The sequence below is a fragment of the Larus michahellis genome, chromosome Z, assembly GCF_964199755.1.
Source record: "Larus michahellis chromosome Z, bLarMic1.1, whole genome shotgun sequence".
Lineage (NCBI taxonomy): Eukaryota > Metazoa > Chordata > Aves > Charadriiformes > Laridae > Larus > Larus michahellis.
This window is the reverse complement of record NC_133930.1, coordinates 4,872,442-4,892,977: the sequence shown is the minus strand read 5'-3', so window position 1 is coordinate 4,892,977 and position 20,536 is coordinate 4,872,442. Positions and strand designations below refer to the sequence as shown.

General features: G+C 47.7%; 1 protein-coding gene across 1 annotated transcript; it reads left to right on the top strand.

Annotated features, from left to right (window-relative positions):
* Nucleotides 1–796: 796 nt before the first annotated feature.
* Nucleotides 797–19,916, top strand: LOC141736307 (urea transporter 2-like). Its single transcript, XM_074570310.1, has 9 exons — nt 797–954; nt 5,546–5,711; nt 8,118–8,307; nt 8,791–8,919; nt 11,397–11,589; nt 12,456–12,603; nt 14,163–14,297; nt 17,605–17,654; nt 19,219–19,916. Exons 2-9 carry the CDS (start codon nt 5,546–5,548, stop codon nt 19,486–19,488), a joined length of 1,281 nt encoding a protein of 426 aa, XP_074426411.1. The 5' UTR covers nt 797–954; the 3' UTR covers nt 19,489–19,916.
* The last annotated feature ends 620 nt before the right edge of the window (nt 19,917–20,536 follow it).

The window sequence follows — 20,536 nt, the reverse complement described above, 5'->3', positions numbered from 1 at the left end:
TATGCAGGAAAATAGGATTTTTGTGTCTTAAAATATCTACCTGGTCTGACTACTTTTATTATTAAAAAAACAGTTAGCATTTTGAAAATTCTTCATGCGTTAGGCACTTTGTTCAAACATTAACGTGTCCTTGTTTGATACCCCAGTCAGCTACAGATGTCCCGAATGACCTTGGGATAGTCACTCAGCTGAGCTCCATCACCCCTCTCCCTGCGCGTACGTGGTGCAGCTCTGTGCGTCTGAGCTGTCTGTCTCTCCCGTTACAGACAGCAAATGCAACAGAGTTTAGGACATGATTCATCTGTGTAGGATGGCAGGAGATGAATCATGCTCTAGATCCATATATTGACCAGCTCCTCTCTGGAAGTCAAGGCAAGATGCTCAGATACAGACACTTAAACTGGCGATGCCCACAGTGAGCCACACGAGCCCCTTCTTCACCTCTCTGTGCCACTAAGGGGATGAGACAGACCCCTGGGGAAGGAAATCTGTCCCAACCCAAGAACGATATCTGACCACCTGCGTGAACTGCCCAGAGATGATACCAATCAGTCTACCTCGGCCATAGAGAGCGCCAAAACTGTAAGCCTTTAAGTGGCTAAAGGGAGCCAAGAGGAATCCCTCTCTACGAACATCATTCGGGTCACCCATGGTAAGGAAGGCAAACCCTCCTTCTCCACAGTTACACACACTTACATGTATACAAATACAATCCATACGCGACCGGTATCGGCATAACTCCTGTGCAAGACACTAGGACAAACCACTAAATAAGCTCTGTGTCTCCATTTGGCAGATCGGGAGATACTGCTGCAAGAGAGGGAATCGAAGAAGCAGTAAAGTATCGCCTTGGAGCAAAGCAACGTGTTGCATTACATACTACACAGACCGGGAAAGGAAAGCGCAGAAAGACTCCAAGACCACATCGTAAACGCCAAGTATCTAAATAAGGATGTAAGAGTCATATTTAGCCCCATAAGTTAAACTATCCTGATTACTAACTATTGTGTGGTAGTCTTGTTTGTACAGGTATGACAGAGCTGCTCTGGAACGTGGCTTCATTTAATGCCTGCGATAGGAAACAAGTTTACTTGAGCGTTTTTTTTTCCTTTAGGGTGGCTTTTTTTTTTTTTTTTTATTTTTTTTTAGTTTAAAGGTCTGTGGCTAAGTGTTTCATACCTGCTCTCTGCAATTGTGTTGCATTCAACCTCAGCAACTGTTCTGAAATGCTCTGCTTTGTTCATTTGTTTTTGGTGTCACGGGTCGACCCCTGGTAGAGCTTTGCTTGGTGAAGTCATTACAACTCAGCCAAGCATTCTGTCACTGTCCCAAAGCTTTGCCCTCTAGCTGTACACTGTATTTCTTTTCTATTTCTTCATGGTTGCTTATGAGAGCAACGTGCTTTTACAAACTGCTTCTTTTCAAGGCCCTTGTGAGGCCACGTCCCTTGAAGTCCGTGCTTTTCTGATCACCTCTGTGCCTTCATAGAGGAGGAAAGAGCAATCCCCCAGGCTTGGCTTCAGGTGTCTTAGCATAAGGCTAAACTCCCTACACAAACAGCAGCCCCGTAAAAGCCGGCTCAAGTGTTACGCATCGCCCACCACCCTGCTCAGGCACCATCCCACTGTTCACAGCCCACCTGAGGAGCTTTTCTTTCGCGGGGCCACCAGCTCGCTGCAGGCTGCTGCCCTCTGAACGCTTTCTCGAGTGGCGCAAGCCAAAAAGAAACCCGGTGCTTGCTCTGGGAGGCTTAAAAATACAAGGCGCTGTGCTATCGGGATGCTGCGCCTCGAAAGCGTGGTACAACAGCCGTCTGTTTGGGAACGAGCGGGCACCAGTAGGTCTAGGGATGAGCCCTAACCACCAGGCATTACCCTGCAGTCTGGCAAATGTTCGTAAGGAGCAGGACAGATCATTACCACACTGATGAATCAGTGTTTGCTGACAAAAGGCCCTTTTCTCAAGGAATTCCCCATCAGCCCTTAGGTGTGCCATAAGTGATTCAGGCTCTCATTAGCCCTAATTAGCTAATTGTTCAAATGATTTCTCTATTATTCATGGAGCCCCTACCGCTGCGCGCAAGCCTATCGACTGACAGGTGCTCGCTGCGAAGAAATTGTGTTTTTCCAGTTTGATGCTCCTACGGGGACCACTGTGACCATCACCACCCTCCAGGATCTTCTCCAGCTGCTGCAGCGCCTTGGGCTCCTCTGCTGTAAAGCCCCCCCCATTCACCGCTGTGGCAGTATAGAGAATTTCAGCATTCCCACATCTCTTTTTTGCGCTACTCCTTCCCCCCCAAAACTGGTCATGTCCTAGGTTGCCTTCCCATCTGAGGCGGGTGAGTGTGCTCCCTTCCAAGCAGAGATTTAGCTGCCTTCTGATACGCAGGGAGAGAGCAAACAGGAATCATAGGAAGAGACTGGATTATTTTTTTCTTAGCCCCAGAGCTTTGATGCCCTTCTTGATGCAGATTACAGGCCTGTTACAGACGGCTCAGTGATTTAAAGCACTTGCCTGGGACTCCAGATCCCACTTCCATAAACTTCAAGGTTGACCTTGGCAAAATCTCTTAGGCTGGAATTTCTCTTGCCTGAAAATAGCCCTCTAAAAGCTCAGCAATCAGGCTCCCTCTGCAGCCGCTGGAAAAAGAGAGACAGACACCTTTTTTTTTTTTAATCTCAGATAGGTATGTAAGAAAAGGGGCATGAATCACTCTCTGGAGATACTAGTCTCTCTCTGTATTGACTGCAAAGGGTTCTCACATGACTACTTTGCACTTAACCCCTGAAAGTTGAATTATGTGAGCAAGGACAAGAATTTTAAAAATATACAGGTCCCACATCTCAATTGCAGAGGGAATTGAGCAGTGCAGTCCTGTAAATACAGGCTTCAGAAGCTCTGCGCTGATGTTTCTGCTTTGTAAAACCCAACCGTAATTTTTCCTGGTGAGGTTTAAAATGAATGTGAGATTCTCAGGTGCTAAGAAGACATAGAGACAAACACACAGCATTTATTCTCCCTGCCGGTAACAGCTGCACTCGGTTGCTAGTGGTAGATATTGTTCACAGCAAACGGGCCACCAACCTATCTCTACTGATGCGTTCCTGAGACTTCAAGATCCTAAGAGATGCTCCAGTCTCCTTTATGTGGATCCACTGCAGCTGTTGGAGCCCAACCCAACTCTTGAAACTCTTTGGAGAGGTCTTCTGGAAGGAACATGAGCAAACAAGACAAAGAAAGAGGCAACAATGAATATCTCTGATACCAGCCAACACCTGCTAAATATGAACGTTATGCTCTGGAGGGAAAGCAACCTCTAGGACAGCCAGGTGGTAGCTTGGCATTGCTCTGGAGTCTCTTCTCTGCATGTGCTGTTGACCTCAGACCCTGTGTCCCTCCCAAAAAACACTGGGTGTTTGACTGCAGCACCCAGGTGAAGGTGTCAAAAAGAAGAAACAGGAGCTTTCAGGGGGCAGCTCTGAGCTGAGATGGGCTAATTTCCACCTGAAGGTTCCCAAAGGTACACTGATGACCAGGAAGCCTGGAGCAATGACACATCTTATGCAGCCCAAAGTCTATGGGATGAATTCAGGAACAAATACCTGATTTTCCAGTAGGACTTGTCCCTTTCCTGCCTCAGAGGGATAGAAATTCACAATAGCTGACTGTAGCAAGTTCCCTCAGCCTAGAGGACACAGAGGAGGAGAAACGGGACTCCTGCTCCGTGCTCCCTGCACCAATATCCTCCTGGATAACCACAAGAAACTAGCCAAAAAATGACAGTCACCAAGGCTGCCTTAAACTGAAAACAGGGATAGGACTCAGCTTCTGGCCAGAATCAGCTTACAGATAGAAAAAAAGAAAAAAAAAAATAAAAAGAAGAGGGACAATAAACCCACCCCACCTCTTTTTCTCCTCGCTTCTTCCTGCAGCTGGGCAGAACCTGGGAACCTCGTTGCTCTCAACTCCACGAGGCACTCACTCGTGAGCAAGGTTTCGGGGGTGCCCGCTCCTTGCACAACCACATTCGTTGCTTTAGGCCACTCCATGTCCCCCTGTCATCCTCCTCCGCCTTGGGACCAAGCAAACTGAGTGCTGGTTAGGTTTATTTTTTACAGTCGCACCTAACAACGCCTCTGGCCCGCACCTCCAGCCCCAGGCTGACGCCTGTGCGCCGAGGTCACCCCGAAGGCTCTGGCTGCAGCAGGGAGAGCCGAAGCACCAGACAACCAGCGCCGCGCCAACGCGTTTCGCAGGGCTGCACGCAGCGTTGTGCGGCCGGGGGTGAAGGGCAAGCATCCTTTCGATGCTCAGGGACCTTCTTATCAGGGCGTTCGGGGCGGCGGGTGTTTTTACCATCCGCCTGTCGTTGGTCCTCGCTGCAAAACAGCCTTCCCTCCATCCATCCCTTCCCAGCCCTGTCCCGCTGCTGCTGCAGGCGGTAGCACCGGCAGCCGGCCGGCTTGAGCTACCAAAAAACAGGCTCCCGCCAGAAGGTGGTGCCCATGTCCCGCGAAACACGGGGCAAGGGGCTTCTCAAACGCGCTCCGCTTCGGGGCAGCGCCTGGAAACCCGGGGGCGCCCCCCCGAAACGCTCAGAACCAAACCAGCCGGTGCCGGGCTCCCTCCGAGGCGGGGGACGCATTTTGGAGGTGTAACTAACCTGCAGGGTAGCTCGCCGGGGTGTCGTGCGGTGTATTTTCTCTTACGCGTTTATACCTTAATGGACTTTTTAATGAACAGAGCCCTGCAACTGTAATTAGGAGTTTAATAAAGCCCTAATCCTGCCTGGATAGCCGCTTGCTGTTTAAAGAGCTCACGGCCCTGAACCAAGGTGCTTATCTTTGTCTAAAGCCACACGTGGATCCTGATTTCTGAGCAATACTTTGATGCTGCCCCAGTTTGCTCTTGATGGTCTATCAAAGGCAGATGTGGAATGAGGAGCATGGAAAGGTCACAGATTTGCTTTGATATATGAAGGCGCCAGCTAAAAACACCAAGAGAGATACAAGCTCCAGCCAGTCCTCCAGCATTTTCTTGTCTCCTGCTGTCTGCTACTGTACTGGCAATTTGCATTTCTTCCCTCCAGCTTGCTGCTAGCCAGACATCAGCGGGCTCCCTCCTCAGTAGCTGCAGCAGCGTGCAGGTACCGCTCGCTTACTTGGCAAAGGTTACGTCCCCTCTCCAACCAGCAGCTTGTCACACACTGCACCAGGATCTGGAGTGAGGGTGGGATGCTGCAGGGCACCTACGTCACGTCCCTCGTTCCCTCTGCAGCTCTGTGCCACAGCTCCATGGCAGCAGTGGGTCACTTCACGGTCCTCATCCCCCAGAGGAGACACCACTGCCCTAGGCAGCAGCGCACATCACTCTCAGCAGTGGTTCAGGCAGGTCCCTTCTCCGTCAAACATCCCCTCTTTGCAAAAGGGTATCACCACGGGGCTCTGAAGTACAGCAGAAAGTTGCCAGGGCACAATCCAAAATGTTTTCTAACACATGGGCTTTGTGATTTACAGTTACCTCTTCTTACCACCCAAAACAGATGGAGCTTGGAGAGATCGTTGTGGCTGACCATCCCAGTGAGAGGCAGTTGTACACGGAGCAGAAGCCAAGAGCCTACGACCTGCTGGGCAGAAGCATAAATCGGATCCACCAAGTTTTCGGGTATCTCACAGGAGAAATGAAGGAATACGGAGAGTGGATGAAAAGTAAGCAGAGGGATATGTTTGGGACTCTCTGTCTATGAAGAGCTAGCTGGGGACACCTACACTGCCCACAGCACTTTCAGTGGTGGGGCAGGAACCGAAGGGACCTCCTGAGGCAGAGCAGAGGCAGCGTGGTCTGAGCTCACTGCAAACTTCTGGCCTTTGAACCCAGATCATTTTATTCTCAGCAGCAGGATCTCACTGCATCCTCTTGCCATTACCATGGCTGCAGGCATAATTCAGCACAGGCAAAAAACATCTTTCACGCTTAATCAGTTAGGTGTCATTAGCATCACGCTCCTCATAGCAGCGCCCGGAATCACACATCAGGGCTGGGGGTTTGGTCCTGTTTGGAAGTGCTTTGGACCAGCGACCGTCTCCTCGTCTGTGTGTGGGCTGAAGAAGGGGACTTGACTGCTAATCGTGTGGGCAAAGGCTCTTGTATTACCAGCCCTGGGGGAGCAATAAGCACCGTGGCTGTTCTGTTCTGTTGCTATAAAATACAAAGCAAGTACTGATCTCAAAGGTTTACTGTCCAGACAGGAACAATACATGAGCAGATGGTCCGCGTTACCCAGAATTATTAGGGATTTGGGGCTTTGAGAGGCTATGTAAGACAGTGGGTCCTCTGTCAAGGCTAGGTTCGTTAGCAGTACCACTCCAGCAACGGGAGAGAGATAAGAGACAGCCGTGCACGCAGACAGGCTGTGCCGTGGCTATCGGTGGTGGAGGATGAGGGCTGAGATGCCTCCGGGCAGGGAGCTCAGCAGGCTGGCACTGTGGTCCCCAGCCACCGGGGATCGTCTCCTCCTGCTTTCTCTTTGCTCTAGTGGTCCACGCTTGGTAGACAGCTCTTCTTATTCAATGTCCTGAAAAGCTCTGGCCGCTGCTCACTGGTTATATTTGAATACTTATAGTTAATACTTGTGTCTAAAACCAAGAGCATTGCTGATACATTTTATAGCTCAACACGGAATATTATTAGTAATTATTCCAGAAAAGCCTGATTATTTTTCTCTAAGGAACTCATTCCTCCCGGGTTGTAACTGCCTGGCTCCCCAACACCACACAGCCTGAGGGATGCTTGGCAGCCGTCCCTCAACTTAGAATCACGGAATCGCCCAGGTTGGAAGGGACCATTCAGATCCTCTAGTCCAACCATCGACCTAACTCTGACAAAAACCACCACATGCGCTCCAGCTTCTTCGGAGGGCTCCCCAATGCTGCTGAAGAGATGCGGAGTGGTACCCAGCCTTTCAAAGGGCCTCTATTTAAGCTAATCTCACCAGAAAGCAAAACATGAGAGTTTACTGTAATTACCACACAGGGAAGTGGGAAGGGAGGGAGTGCGGAAGAGAGGAGTTTTTAGGAGTAAGTCATTGCCCAGCTTCAAAAAGTAGTCTGGCACTTCATGCTGTGTCTAATTAACAATCTAAACTAATTGCATTAATTTTAAACACTTACGAAGATGAAAGCTACACATACACATTGCATGAACATATTGCACGTGTAAGCAGACCCTCTTGTCTCATTTATTCTCCTTGCATCACGTTTAATCACGCACAGCAGAACAGAAATGGTTACGGCTCTCCCAGAAGCGTGGCAGAAAAAGACCTTAAGTCAATTTGCAGTAGAAGAGCCAGCATCGAAAAGTTACTGCAGTGCTACAAGACCCTTCTCTGCCCATGGAGGTCACTAGCACGTGCATAGATGTACATGAGCACGTACATTCGACCACTGTACACAGATACCCTCAGACCCTGCACTCACCTGAGGTACCCGAGCTTGGTTCCCATTTGCTCGGTCCGGGTTCAATAGTCTTCTCCAAAGAGCAACGGCTCTTTGTCCTTTGGAAATGCCTCTTTCCCCTGAGCACAGTCCATGCTACAGTAACTATTTTCTTAATTTAGGTTCTTCGGTTCCCAAAGTACTTTCTAGACACCTTTGACAGCTTGACCCCCTCCCCTATATACACTGTACTTCCATGTTCCGGTCCCTGCAACAGCAAAAGTGCATCCTTTTCACATTTCCCTATCTACGTACAAAGTAGTTTCAGTCTTTGCTTAAGTCACTCTCTACGTCTGAATTATCCACCAAAAAGGGACTACCTCGTCACTAAATTTATAGCAGAATCTTAAGCAATCTACCATGCAAGAAAGACTATTCAAGCCCTTTTTTATGAATCCCTCCATGAACTTTACAGCAGTGCCCAGTCCATCCCTATCAGCTTTTCAAGTGCGAGATGCAAAATACGCTCAGACAGCAATAAATCAGAGACCGGTTTTACAGTCCTGTTGATACATCGCCTCTGTTCCGCGGCCAGAAAGCGACTGTAGAGATGAGCGTGCTTTGAGGGAGTCCTGCTGAAACGACGCCTTATCGCCAGCATTTTTATTTGATCTCCTCCAGATAAGCCCCTAATGGTCCAGCTGGTGGACTGGATCTTGCGAGGGACCTCTCAGGTGATGTTTGTCAACAACCCTCTCAGCGGGCTGATCATTTTAGTGGGGATCTTCATCCAGAGCCCCTGGTGGATGCTGACGGGCTGTATTGGAACGATCGTGTCCACATTAACTGCGCTGGCCCTCAGTCAGGACAGGTAGGTGGTACCTTGCATCCCAGCACTTAATAAAAATTGAGCTTTATGGTATCAGGAACCTGCTGATGGGTCATAGCCCCACATTTGAGTACATTAGAGACAGCAGATTGGAATTCCTTACGGATGGTTTGGAAGCAGTTAGGTGAGGACAGAGCTGTGGTCCAGGGACAACAGGCCTGTGCCCACAGTTGGCTGTCTTTGTAAGAGCAGACAGTTATCGCTCTCTGATAGCCATTGTCACAACCATGTGGGTCCTTTGGGTCACGAAGAGCTCCCTATACCATCATCGTTCAACATTCTCCACACTCTCCCCTTCCACACACCAGTCAATGCAATATGGCAGCAACCTCACTGCTTTTTCATCCCTCACCTCCACTCCCTTCACCAGGAGCAGGACCCTTATAAATTGCATTTCAGTGGGTCCCTGTGAGCGGTCACCATCGGCACAGCTGGCTACCTTGCAAACATTTCTTTCCACTGCAGATCAGCCATTGCAGCTGGGCTGCACGGCTATAACGGGATCCTGGTGGGATTGCTCATGGCCATCTTCTCTGACAAAGGCGATTACTACTGGTGGCTCCTTCCTCCTGTGGCGGTTATATCGATGGCCTGGTAAGTGTCACTTCTCCTCCCAGGGACAGTTCTCAGAGAATGAGGAGTCCTGCTATATACAGCTTAAACACAGTGGAAGTCCCCTCTACACCAGCATCTCCAGCCACGGTGTCACCAGAAAGCGGCATCCATTGGTGCACGGAGCTCGTGAGGCACGTTGGTGGGAGGTGGAGCGCGCAGACAACACTGATTACAGCACACGGACACAGCAGCCCCACTCACACGCTCTGCAAATGGCCCTCATCAAGCAGGGCTCACCCAGGGAGGGTGTCATTGTCCCCAGCACCGCAGCGGTTCTTCCCCATGCAGGTGCTGGAGCCAGCCCGTGCTCTCCCACAGGGTGAATTCGATATTCCCCCTCTCAGATACGCAGCCACTCACGTGCAAAATTAATTCCTCCAAGTAACTCCGAACGCCAGGCAACGTCCTTTCAGCATTAAATTTACCATTTCTAAATACGGACGGCACTGCAGAATCCATTTAACAGCCTTAACGGAAATTAATTCAAGAGGCACGTTTTAATCACCGTTAGCGGTAAGACGCAAGTCATTACTGCATTTCACTGCTTTTAAGATCAGATTTTTTTTTTCATATTTTATTTCTTTAGTCACTCTCAGCCAAGGTAGTTTTGTAACAACCTCTCAAAACCCAGGACATGTTGCAATAATGTTTATTTTGTCTTGTCTGCCAGAATTCTTTGAGCCTTTTTATTCAAACTTTTCCTCCTCCTTTTAGATCACCAGTCTTGAGAGTAGAGATGAAAGATTTTAAAACTAGACGTTTCAATGATTTTTTCAACTGATACTTTGAATTTCAGCTTTAGAAGTCAGCATTTCTTTAATTGTTCCTTTTTTTTTTCCTGAGAAGATACATAACTGGCAGAAGCTTTGTATTTCAGCACAGAAATTAGGACACCGTTTTCACCAAAGTGCTGATTTTTTTCCTACAGCTACAAGCAATAAAATATGTAAACTGCTCTGGGAACCAAATTTTTCATAAAGAATAGACTTCATCTGAGATCGTACAGGGAGAACAAAGAATTTTTTCCACTGGTAGTATCTACACAACAGGACACAAGATGTTGCTTTTGAAATGCCAAATAGTTTGAGTAGGTTTTGGGTTTTTTTATTAGAACCAGCTTAATGACTTTCTAAGACTCAAACGCAGCTTGTTGAAAAATTCAAGTCTTTAAAATGAATTTTTGTAAACTGTGAGATGTCCACTGCTACTTGGAGGTTGACCATAAGAGCTGCTCAGCTCACTCGTATCAGGAAAGCTCAGCTAGGAGCAGCAGAGCACAGACTGTTTTCATCAAGGACAGGACCTGGCCTTTCACTCTCTTCCATAAGCTTTCTGGGCCCCATAAAAGCCAGATATTATCTTGCCAATATGACCCCACAAAGGCATTCATGCGGGACATTCACTTAAAGTGGAAATAAGGCAGCCTGGAAATGTCCTGAGGAAAGCAGATCTGGTGAAGTTTGTAACTCCAGTTCTACAGCCAAGAACTTTAGGGACAGTCATGCTATCTCAAGGTTTGCACGCTTTTTAGTATTCAGCCTCTCAATATTTTGAGGACCACACCAAACACTTCACGTGTTAAATATAGTCAACCGTGTTTCTTAAGAAGGAAGCTCAGTTTTCAGAAAATGCCATATGATTTTTGGCTGGTACCACAGTAACATCAGTCTCATTGACACAAGCAGGAACATCAGTCAAGGGCTGGGTCATGGCTGGCACAATGCCTTTCACAGCTCTGCTATAGTGGTGACTTTGTCTTATGCTCTGTCAGGCGCCATATGTCCTAAGGACTCATTTCCCCAAAACAGTGTCTAACACAGTAAATATTTTACATCTTTCTTAAGGGAAGGTTTTCCGTACTCTTTGATCACCTCTTCTGCTTTATTCCTCCTCTAGAACTCCCTTCTGGTGTCTCTAGGATTCTCTCCTGGTATCCTTCAAACTATTTAACGCACGAAAAGCCAATTACACCATTTCCAACTCTCTCTTGCCTCATCAAGACAGGAGCTTTTTTAACCACCTAGAGCTCCCCAAAGTTCTTCAGGCGGCATTCCCAAAATTCTGTTTCTTATTAGATTTTTCTACAGAATAAGAAGCCAGATCGCCTTTCCCCATCCATGTCTCGATGCTGTAGGGATGCATTTCTTCCTTGGCTCCCTGAGCATATCCCAGCTAGCAGAGCACTTGCACCCTAGCCAACTCTCCTGAGAGAAGGGTGTGGAGTTTTTGCCACCCATGAATGGATGTGATAGTTGCTGCAAAAAGATTAACAGCGTTCTGCAACTATTTGTCCGATGCAGAATAATATATAAGGGTGTTCACTACCTGCTGTTTCTAAAAGGAATGGCATTGGCTTGCATTTACCAGAGCTTACGGACAAAGTGGTAGGCTATAGTTTCACCACTGTAATTGTTATGAATAAATTGTACTTGTTTCTCTTCTCCTTCTGCTCTCAGTCCAATCCTATCCAGTGCTTTGGGATCCATCCTCAGTAAATGGGACCTTCCTGTTCTCACTCTGCCCTTCAATATTGCGGTGACTTTGTACTTGGCAGCCACAGGACACTACAACCCCTTCTTCCCTACAACCCTCATCAAGCCTGTAGCCTCGGCGCCCAATATCACCTGGTCTGCAATCAATGTGCCACTGGTAAGCTTCACCCCAACAAGTTTATGTCCTTTCATTAAAAAGGTGAGTGTGAAGGCATTCAGCTTGGGATAACAATTTCACATGGGTCAGAATGGCTATACATGTACAGCCAGCAGCAATTCACACAAATATATGGCTCGGTTCAGCCTGTAGAGGACAGTGCCACAAAATCCCCAGGGAAAGTCCTGGCTGATCCAGCAGAAAGGCTGATTGAGCCTCGGGGGAAAAAGCTGCTGAACCTCTCACCTCACCTAAAACTGGACTGCCCCAAAACAAGTCTTCAGTGCTGGCAATACAGAAGCACATCTGAATACGCACTCCCACTGTCCAGATGTGGTTAAAAGAACACCAGCAAGACAGTCAGTGACAATGTGAAAAGACAGAAGAAACATCAAAATCCTGAAAGAACAGAAACTCATTTATACCCAGTCCCCTCAGGTCTAGCTTTAGCTCTGGACAATCACCTTCCCAAAGCAGCAGAATATGCTTCATATAATATACAATACATTCAAGTCAACCAGGCCCACCATAGTATTTTTGGCTAGGAAGGTTTCCGTTTTTCTCCCTCACTAAAGTTACCTAAGGAAAAAAAAACACACACACACAAAAAAAAAAAAAAAACCAACTCCTATCCACCATATTACCATCCCAAAAGATATAAAATTCCATCTTGGACTGATGAAGCTCAAACCAAATAGTGAACTAACTCTGCTTTCAAGGGCACGAGAGCCCACATTTACCCATTGGTCCCACTCAGAGACAGGGTTGCTTCCTTTCTTTCTGACAATCTGCTTGGACAAAATAACTGCTGTGTCCTCTTGAGTACAAAGATACAACAACGTGCCCTTTTCCACTGGCTGCTGCAGCTCTTGCAGTCCATCCCCGTCGGTGCCGGGCAAGTGTACGGTTGTGGAAACCCCTGGACTGGAGGCATCATCCTTGTTGCTTTATTCATCTCCTCCCCACTTATTTGTTTACACGCTGCAATTGGATCAACAGTGGGGATGTTTGCAGGTAAGAAATTTTTACCAAAGTTAATTTTTTAACCAGGATATCTTGACACTAAACCATTTTATGACTCTGTCCAGACTTTCGAGTTGCATGGGCTTGGATGTACATGGGACAACACTCCCATTTTTGAAACTGCTGCTAAATTTGGAAGGTCTTACTGAGGGTCACACAGCATGGTGAGGGCAAGAACAAAAGCAGATTTTCTTTAAACTTTGAATTTGTTATTACATTTGTAACTCGGACCGGTGGTTTGTTCCACCTTGCTTAACCCTCTTGCCATTGGGTATGATGAATCCCATGGAGATGTTGATAAGGAAACCTAGAGGAATAGTTTCAGAACTGACCCCTTGCCACCACAAGTGTTTTAAATTACTACCACATGCCGATGTCTACCTCAGAGCTCATCAGCCAATGAAAAGAAACAGCCTTTTCCGGGATGTAGTTCATTCTACCCTGCTGCAGATTTGTAAAAATAGCTAAAGAATACCACTCAAAATGGCCTGTCTCTCCAGTAACAAGAGAAACAACCTTAAGTTAAGAGAGATGAATCCGACCCTTGAAGTTAGGCAAGATTAATGCCACTTATGTGACTGATTGTAGTAAAAAAATATGATGGCATAAGTGTAGTCTGAGACTACAACCTCAGAAAAGGCACAGTCAGCCAACGCTAAGGCCTTTGTGCTCTGACGCAGTTTGTACAAGATGTGAGCTGCCTTACCTTTGCGTTTTTAAACAAAACTATCCATGATTTCTGTGGTAAAGAACATTTGGCAAGTTTTGTACAGGTCTGATATTTAATCTACAAGAGGAAGTTCAGGGGAAAGTATCTGGGGATAAGCACGGCAATGAAACAGAAGGCAAATGCGGCCATTATACTAGGAAATGTATTAATATTAAGAGTGACACAAAGGTGGCCTGTGCATGACATATTGTGCTCTTCTTTTTACTGGTACTCCTGAAGCCTTTGACAAATCCTGTAGAAGTACCTATGGGGTCAGGTTTGGAGCAGACCCTCAGCTCCCAAGCCAGTGGGAGAATTCCCACAGCAGTGACAGAGTGACCACCTCTAGTATCTAGACCACAGCTAGCAAAGGTCACTAGGAAGAGACAGAAAACACCGCTTACTCCCACAAATGACACTCGTCTGCGCCTCTGATATTCAAGATCAGGGTATGTATGAGGTTTAAACAGCATGTTTGAGTGCAGGTTTCTGCGAGAAGGACACCCAGGTGAGAAGGTCTTCCTACACTCTGGCCGGATCCTCCACCTGGGGGAGATCTGTGGGACTAACTGCAACACACTCAGTGCCTGCGCAGAAAGTTTTGCCTGAAAGAAACCTTTGAGACTGGGCCTAATTCCAACCCTAGGGACATTATCAGAGCTCAAAAATAATGATCTCCAATTAATTTCATCCTTTTTTCTGCATGTGCATCGTACGCAAGTGTTAACACGGTGAAATTTGTCTAGATGTCACAGGGAAGAGGTGACGGATTTCCAGCAAGTGACGGGTCCTGCAGATACCTCTCACACCTGACCTGACAGCCTTGCCTTTTGTCTTGCAGCGCTGAGCATTGCATCACCCTTTGACAGCATCTACCTTGGCTTACACAACTACAACTGCGCGCTGGCGTGCATTGCGATTGGGGGCATGTTCTATGCCCTCACCTGGCAGATTCATTTGCTGTCACTTGCCTGCGGTACGTGTCTTTTACATAAAGGAAAGATGAAAATGTATGCAGCCAGGCACTCTATGGGCAGTACGGGTTTAAGAGTCAAATACTGCTCTGCTGCAAAACTAGGTCCTATGCAAGAGCTATTTCTGTGACGGCGTCAGAGTTGAGATTGGATGTGCAAGCTGCGAGCGCAGACAGAAGGGCCTGAAAGCATCTAGGAAGGGTGGAAGTGCTGTTTGTGAAAGGAGCACAAGCTCTGCCAGGTGCAGAAGGTTAACAAATTAGCAACCCAACAGATTCATAGAAGCTGCCTTTTCATAACTATACGTAGCATTAGAGGAAGTGTCTCACAAGAAGAGAGCTGTTGCACAAGATCAGTTTAAAATACAACTACCCCATGACCCCATCTCCAACAAAAGCCAAAACCAGACTCTATGGGAAGAGTTTAGAAAGTGTGTAGCATATATAAAATCCCCGTGAAGGTTCACTCCAACCATTTGCATTTCAGTAGTTTCCTGTCCCGAGCACAGTTTCTGGGCTGCTCCGTAGCTTTCCCTTCGTCGGCTTTGTCCTTGGGTGCCTTATCTCCTGCTTTGCCACCTCTGACCTCCTGCAGCCAGCAGGCCCATGGCTAACTGCTCATGGTTTGAAGCCACAGGACAGACACTGGTGTAGAATTTCTGTAATGCCACACTGCACACAGGTCAAGTTGTGCCAACTGATAACAGAAATACCACCACCAGCTGCTCCTGACAAAAACACGTTCTTCGTTCACCATCCATCTCCGCAGAGCAGATGGGACCCAATGCAGTCACAGAATCACGGAATTATAGAATCATAGGGTTGGAAGGGACCTCTGGAGATCATCTACTCCAACCCCCTGCCAGAGCAGGGTCCCCTAGGGCAGGTTGCACAGGAATGCGTCCAGGCGGGTTTTGAATGTCTCCAGAGTTGGAGACTCTACCACCTCTCTGGGCAGCCTCTTCCAGGGCTTTGCCACCCTCAAAGTAAAGAAGTTCTTCCTCATGTTTAGGTGGAACTTCCTATGCTCAAGTTTGTGCCCGTTACCTCTTGTCCTGTCCTTGGGCACCACTGAAAAGAGCCTGGCCCCATCCTCCTGACACCCACCCTTTAAGTATTTATAAGTGTTGATAAGGTGTCCCCTCAGTCGTCTTTTTTCCAGACTAAAAAGACCCAAATCCCTCAGCCTTTCCTCATAAGAGAGATGTTCCAGTCCTCTAATCATCTAGGGGTAGCCCTTTGCTGCACCCTCTCCAGCAGTTCCCTCTCCCTCTTGAGCCAGGGAGCCCAGGACTGGACACAGTACTCCAGGTGCGGCCTCACCACAGCAGAGTAGAGGGGGAGGATGACCTCCCTCCACCTGCTGGCCACACTCTTCTTGATGCACCCCAGGATGCCATTGGCCTTCTTGGCCACAAGGGCACATTGCTGGCTCGTGGTCATCCTGTTGTCCACCAGGACTCCCAGGTCTCTTTCAGCTGAGCTCCTCTCCAGCAGGTCAGCCCCCAACCTGTACTGGTGCATGGGGTTATTCCTCACCAGGTGCAGCACCCGACACTTGCCCTTCTTGAATTTCATAAGGTTCCTCTCTGCCCAACTCTCCAGCCTGTCCAGGTCTCTCTGTATGGCAGCACAGCCTTCTGCTGTGTCAGCCACCCCCCCCAGCTTTGTGTCATCAGCAAACTTGCTGAGGGTTCACTCTATCCCCTCACCCAGGTGATTGATGAATATATTGAAGAGGACTGGATCCAGTACTGACCCCTGGGGAACACCACTCGTCACTGGTCTCCAACTAGACTCTGTGCCCCTAATCACTACCCTCTGAGCTCTGTCTTTCAACCAGTTATCTGTCCACCTTGCTGTCCATTCATCAAGCCCACTCTTCCTAAGCTTCCCTATGAGGATGCTGTGGGAGACTGTGTCGAACGCCTTGCTTAAGTCAAGGTAGACCACATCTACTGCCCTCCCCTCATCTATCCATCCAGTCATGCCATCATAGAAGGCTATCAGATTAGTCAGACATGATTTCCCCTTGGTGGATCCATGTTGAGTACTTCCGATAGCTTTCTTTTCCTCCACATGCCTTGAGATGACGCCCAGAACAAGCTGTTCCATTTCTTTCCAGGGATGGAGGTGAGGCTGACCGGCCTGTAGTTCCCCAGATCCTCCTTTTTGCCCTTTTTGAAGACTGGAGTGACATTGGCTTTCCTCCAGTCCTCAGGCACCTTGCCTGTTCTCCAAGACCTTTCAAAGATGATGGAGAGCAGCCCAGCAATGACTTCCGCCAGCTCCCTCAGCACTCTCGGGTGCATCCCATCAGGGCCCATGGACTTCTGAACATCTAATTGATCTAATTGATCCCTCACTCAATCCTCCTCAACCCAAGGGAAGTCTTCTTCTTTCCCCGTTACTTCCCCCAATGCCTGAGACTCCTGAGGGCTGGGCCAAGCAGTAAAGACCGAAGCAAAGAAGGCATTCAGTAACTCCGCCTTCTCCACATCCTCCACCATCATGGCTCCTGTTTCACTTAACAGTGGGCCCACAACTTCTCTGGTCTTCCTTTTGCCTGCAATATACTTGTAGAAACCCTTACTGTTGAGCTTGACATCCCTGGCCAGGTTTAATTCCAGGGTGGCCTTGGCTTTCCTTGTTTCATCCCTGCACGCTCTGGCAGCATTCTTGTAATCCTCCCAAGGGGTCAGTCCCTTCTTCCACTTATTGTAGACTTCCTTCTTCCACTTGAGCTTTTTCAGAAGCTCCTTGCTCAACCATGCAGGTCTCCTGCGTCCCTTGGCTGATTTCTTTCTCCTAGGGATGCACCGATCCTGAGCTTGGAGGAAGTGGTCTTTGAATATCAACCAGCTTCCTTGAGCCCCTTTGCCTTCCAGAGCCCTAGCCCACGGGATCTCTCCAAGCAGTTTCTTGAAGAGGTCGAAGTTAGCCCTCCTGAAATCCAAGGTTGTAATTTTACTTCTCGATGTTTTGTGCGTGGTACCCATGATCCTGAACTCTATCATTTCATGATCACTACAACCTAGGGTGCCCCCAACCTTAATGTCCTCCACCAGTCCCAGTGTTTGTCAGTACCAGGTCCAGAAGTGCTCCTCTCCTTGTTGGCTCAGTCCACACAGCCAGATGCAGCAGTGGGGCATTTTAACTAATAGCTGAATTCTAACATTAGTCTTGACATCAGGTAGCTGGGAGAATATTTCATTGTGCATTTGGACAATATTACTATTTCTGATAATTTCTTTGGAGAGATGAACGATATTTTCCTCATCTTGAGCTGTCTTTGGTCTTCTTTTCTCAGCATTGTTTTGTGCCTACTCCGGAGCAGCTCTTGCTAATGCCCTGTCTGTGGTAAGTTTTTGGGTGGGGATTTATGAGGGTTCTTCGTTTGCTTTAACTGTATTTTGATTTGTTATGATACAATGTTAAGGAAGCACCTCAAAATTCTCCATGTCAGCTTTGACAGCATTGAAATGAGAATGCTGCAGCCAATGGCAGGTCTTGCACAGATTCTCTGCCCGTTGAATTCTGCACTTGCAGACTCCGACAATAAGATTTCAATAACCTTTGGAGCGAGTCATCCGCAGCAGGATTGTGCATGTATATGTGAATTCCAGCAGCAGCGAGCGATTTGAGATGCAACACTTAGTTGCAGGCAATGTTTTTGAATCATTCCCAGTGGTCCAAATTTTTCCTTGCTTCTTCCAAGATCCTTCTCCCACCCTACTCACAGATATTGTTTCAGTTTGATTTGTATATGAGAAGTAAAGTAGCGGGGGGGGAGAGTCTTCTCTTAAATACAAAATTATCATATCTGGAAAGATCAAGAAAGAGGTGAAGCCAGAAATGCCAAGATTTGTCTCTTCTTTAAGATCTGAGAGATTAAAGCAAAACCATATTTTAATAAATTTAGTAACTGAAAAGGAAAAAAAAAATTAGAACTAGCAGCTTCGTGCATTAGATGTATGCATCTGGCATCCACTCGGTACCGTGCGGGTCTCTGCAGATGGGTTGCTTTGTTAAGCACACCTGCTTTTGGGATGCCTCAGAAAAAAAGAACATATACTTTGTCTCCTTGTGGTCTTGTTTTTTGGCAGACCCCAGGTCAGGTAAAGAGGTAGGGCCACAGAGCAGGACTGAGGGCCAGTAACACGTGGGCACTGAGTACAGTGAACGTGTGTGAATAGTTCTCTCAGTACACGACATTTTACGGGACAGGGAGGGTAGGATTCAGCTCTTTTATTAGACAATTTAAATGTCTACGTGTGAGCTGGGTGTCTTGGCTTTCATTACAGCCAGCAGAGCTCTGGAGCCTGATTCAGTTGCTTCAATATTGGTGCCAAGTGCCACTCTGGCCAACGGCTGCATCTCCAAAAGGACTGAGGTTTCCAGTGTGGGATGCCTTACACATCCCCATACATTTCAGATAAACCAGATACCTCTGGGTGAGCAGCTGAATCGGCATTTGGTAGCAGAGGAGCTTCCCAGACCTCCAGTGACCAGCAGGCACCTAGCTCGCATGTAGCCCCCATGCAGGCTCCTGCATCTGGGCATCCTCCTCTGGATCCGAATGGGGGATGCTGTATGGTGAGGTTCAGGAATCATAGAATCACAGAATGGTTTGGGTTGGAAGGGACCTTTCAAGGCCATCTAGTCCAACCCCCCTGCCGTGAGCAGGGACATCTTCAACTAGATCAGGTTGCTCAGAGCCCCGTCCAACCTGACCTGGAATGTTTCCAGGGATGGGGCATCTCCCACCTCCCTGGGTGGTCCCGCGTCACACTGTCCTCAGGGAAAGCACAGGCTCTCCCAGCTTCTCAAATGCAAGAATTTAACAACGGGCAGAAGTAAGCAAAGGCAACATGCAAAAAGAGGTACCAAAAGGCACTTGTGTGTCTGTCCTTTCCCCTTCCAGCTTGGGCTGCCACTCTGCACCTGGCCCTTTTGCTTCTCCGCACTTCTCTTTTTGCTGATAAATTCAGACAACCCAGCCATCTACAAAATCCCTCTCTGCAAAGTCACCTACCCTGAAGCCAACCGGATCTACTACCTGAGAATGAAGAGAAGAGCATCCGAGAGCAGGAGAGAAGAGCAGAAACGCAAGCAGCAGAAACCCTCCGGCGACTCAAAGATAAGCACAGGAGGCACCCCCCTGTGCACCCCCAAAGCCCGCCACGCTTACTGATTTCAAATGCTCACGCGTGTACAGTCTTGGGGTGGTTTTTCAGATGCTAGCTGAGCACCTCACAGCCACAAACACCACCTTCAGCGGTGGTCTGCAGGCTGGGGATTCGTCACCCCACGCTCTGGAGGAAACACGATTTGCCCTTGAGCTAAGCTTTCCAAAAAGCACTCAGGTAACATAATGATGACTGCCTTATCAATCCACATGCTGTTAACTTGAAAGTCACCTCTTATCAATAGTAATTACAAGAATAGGCAGAAGAACATTAACGCTGGCATTTAATTTCAGGCAAGTAATTTAACAAAATAAATATGCTGAGAAGGCACTGATGTCTAATAATAATAAATAATGTAAGAACTACGTCAAGAGCTGCACTTCAAATTAAGAACATGTATATTTGAAAGTGGAATAAACAGACTGATCTCTTCCTTTCTTGTGTCCCATCAATGTCTAACCCTCCTAATCCCTCTTAACAGCTACAACATGCACAGGTAAATATTCCTACAGAGTGCGCACTATTTTTGGTGCCATCTCCTGACTCCTCGTTAAGTGACAAGACAATGAAGGTATGAATATATATGCTTTAATCAGACTAGAAAAGTGACTAGCTAGCAATGATCAAACACTTTTTCTTGCATCATTTTCTGTCTTACAAACAGATCTCTCTCCTGCTGAATGCAGGATAGCAGGTCTGAATCCCTACACATATCCAGTGGGAAACAGGAAAACTTCATGTGAAGAATGAGATAAATATTTACTGCTGATGGCAGTTACTGCAGTTCTTTCTCTCCTCCTCCTACGGGAACAGTTCCCCTGCACTAAGCCACGAGCAATGAACAAGTCACAGGCTCCCCTTGATGTTTGTTGGGACCTTCTCTTGGGTCTTCAGTACCTGGCCTGCCCCACAGAAACCTCAGGAGGCATCATCAGAGTTAATGGTGGGAAACTGAGGACCCTCCTGCCAATGTTCTACCCAGGGGCTGGTTTCTAACAGGCATAAGGTGTGAGGACATGGCCACTTTATACATCCTCCAGGTCCTTAAAACAG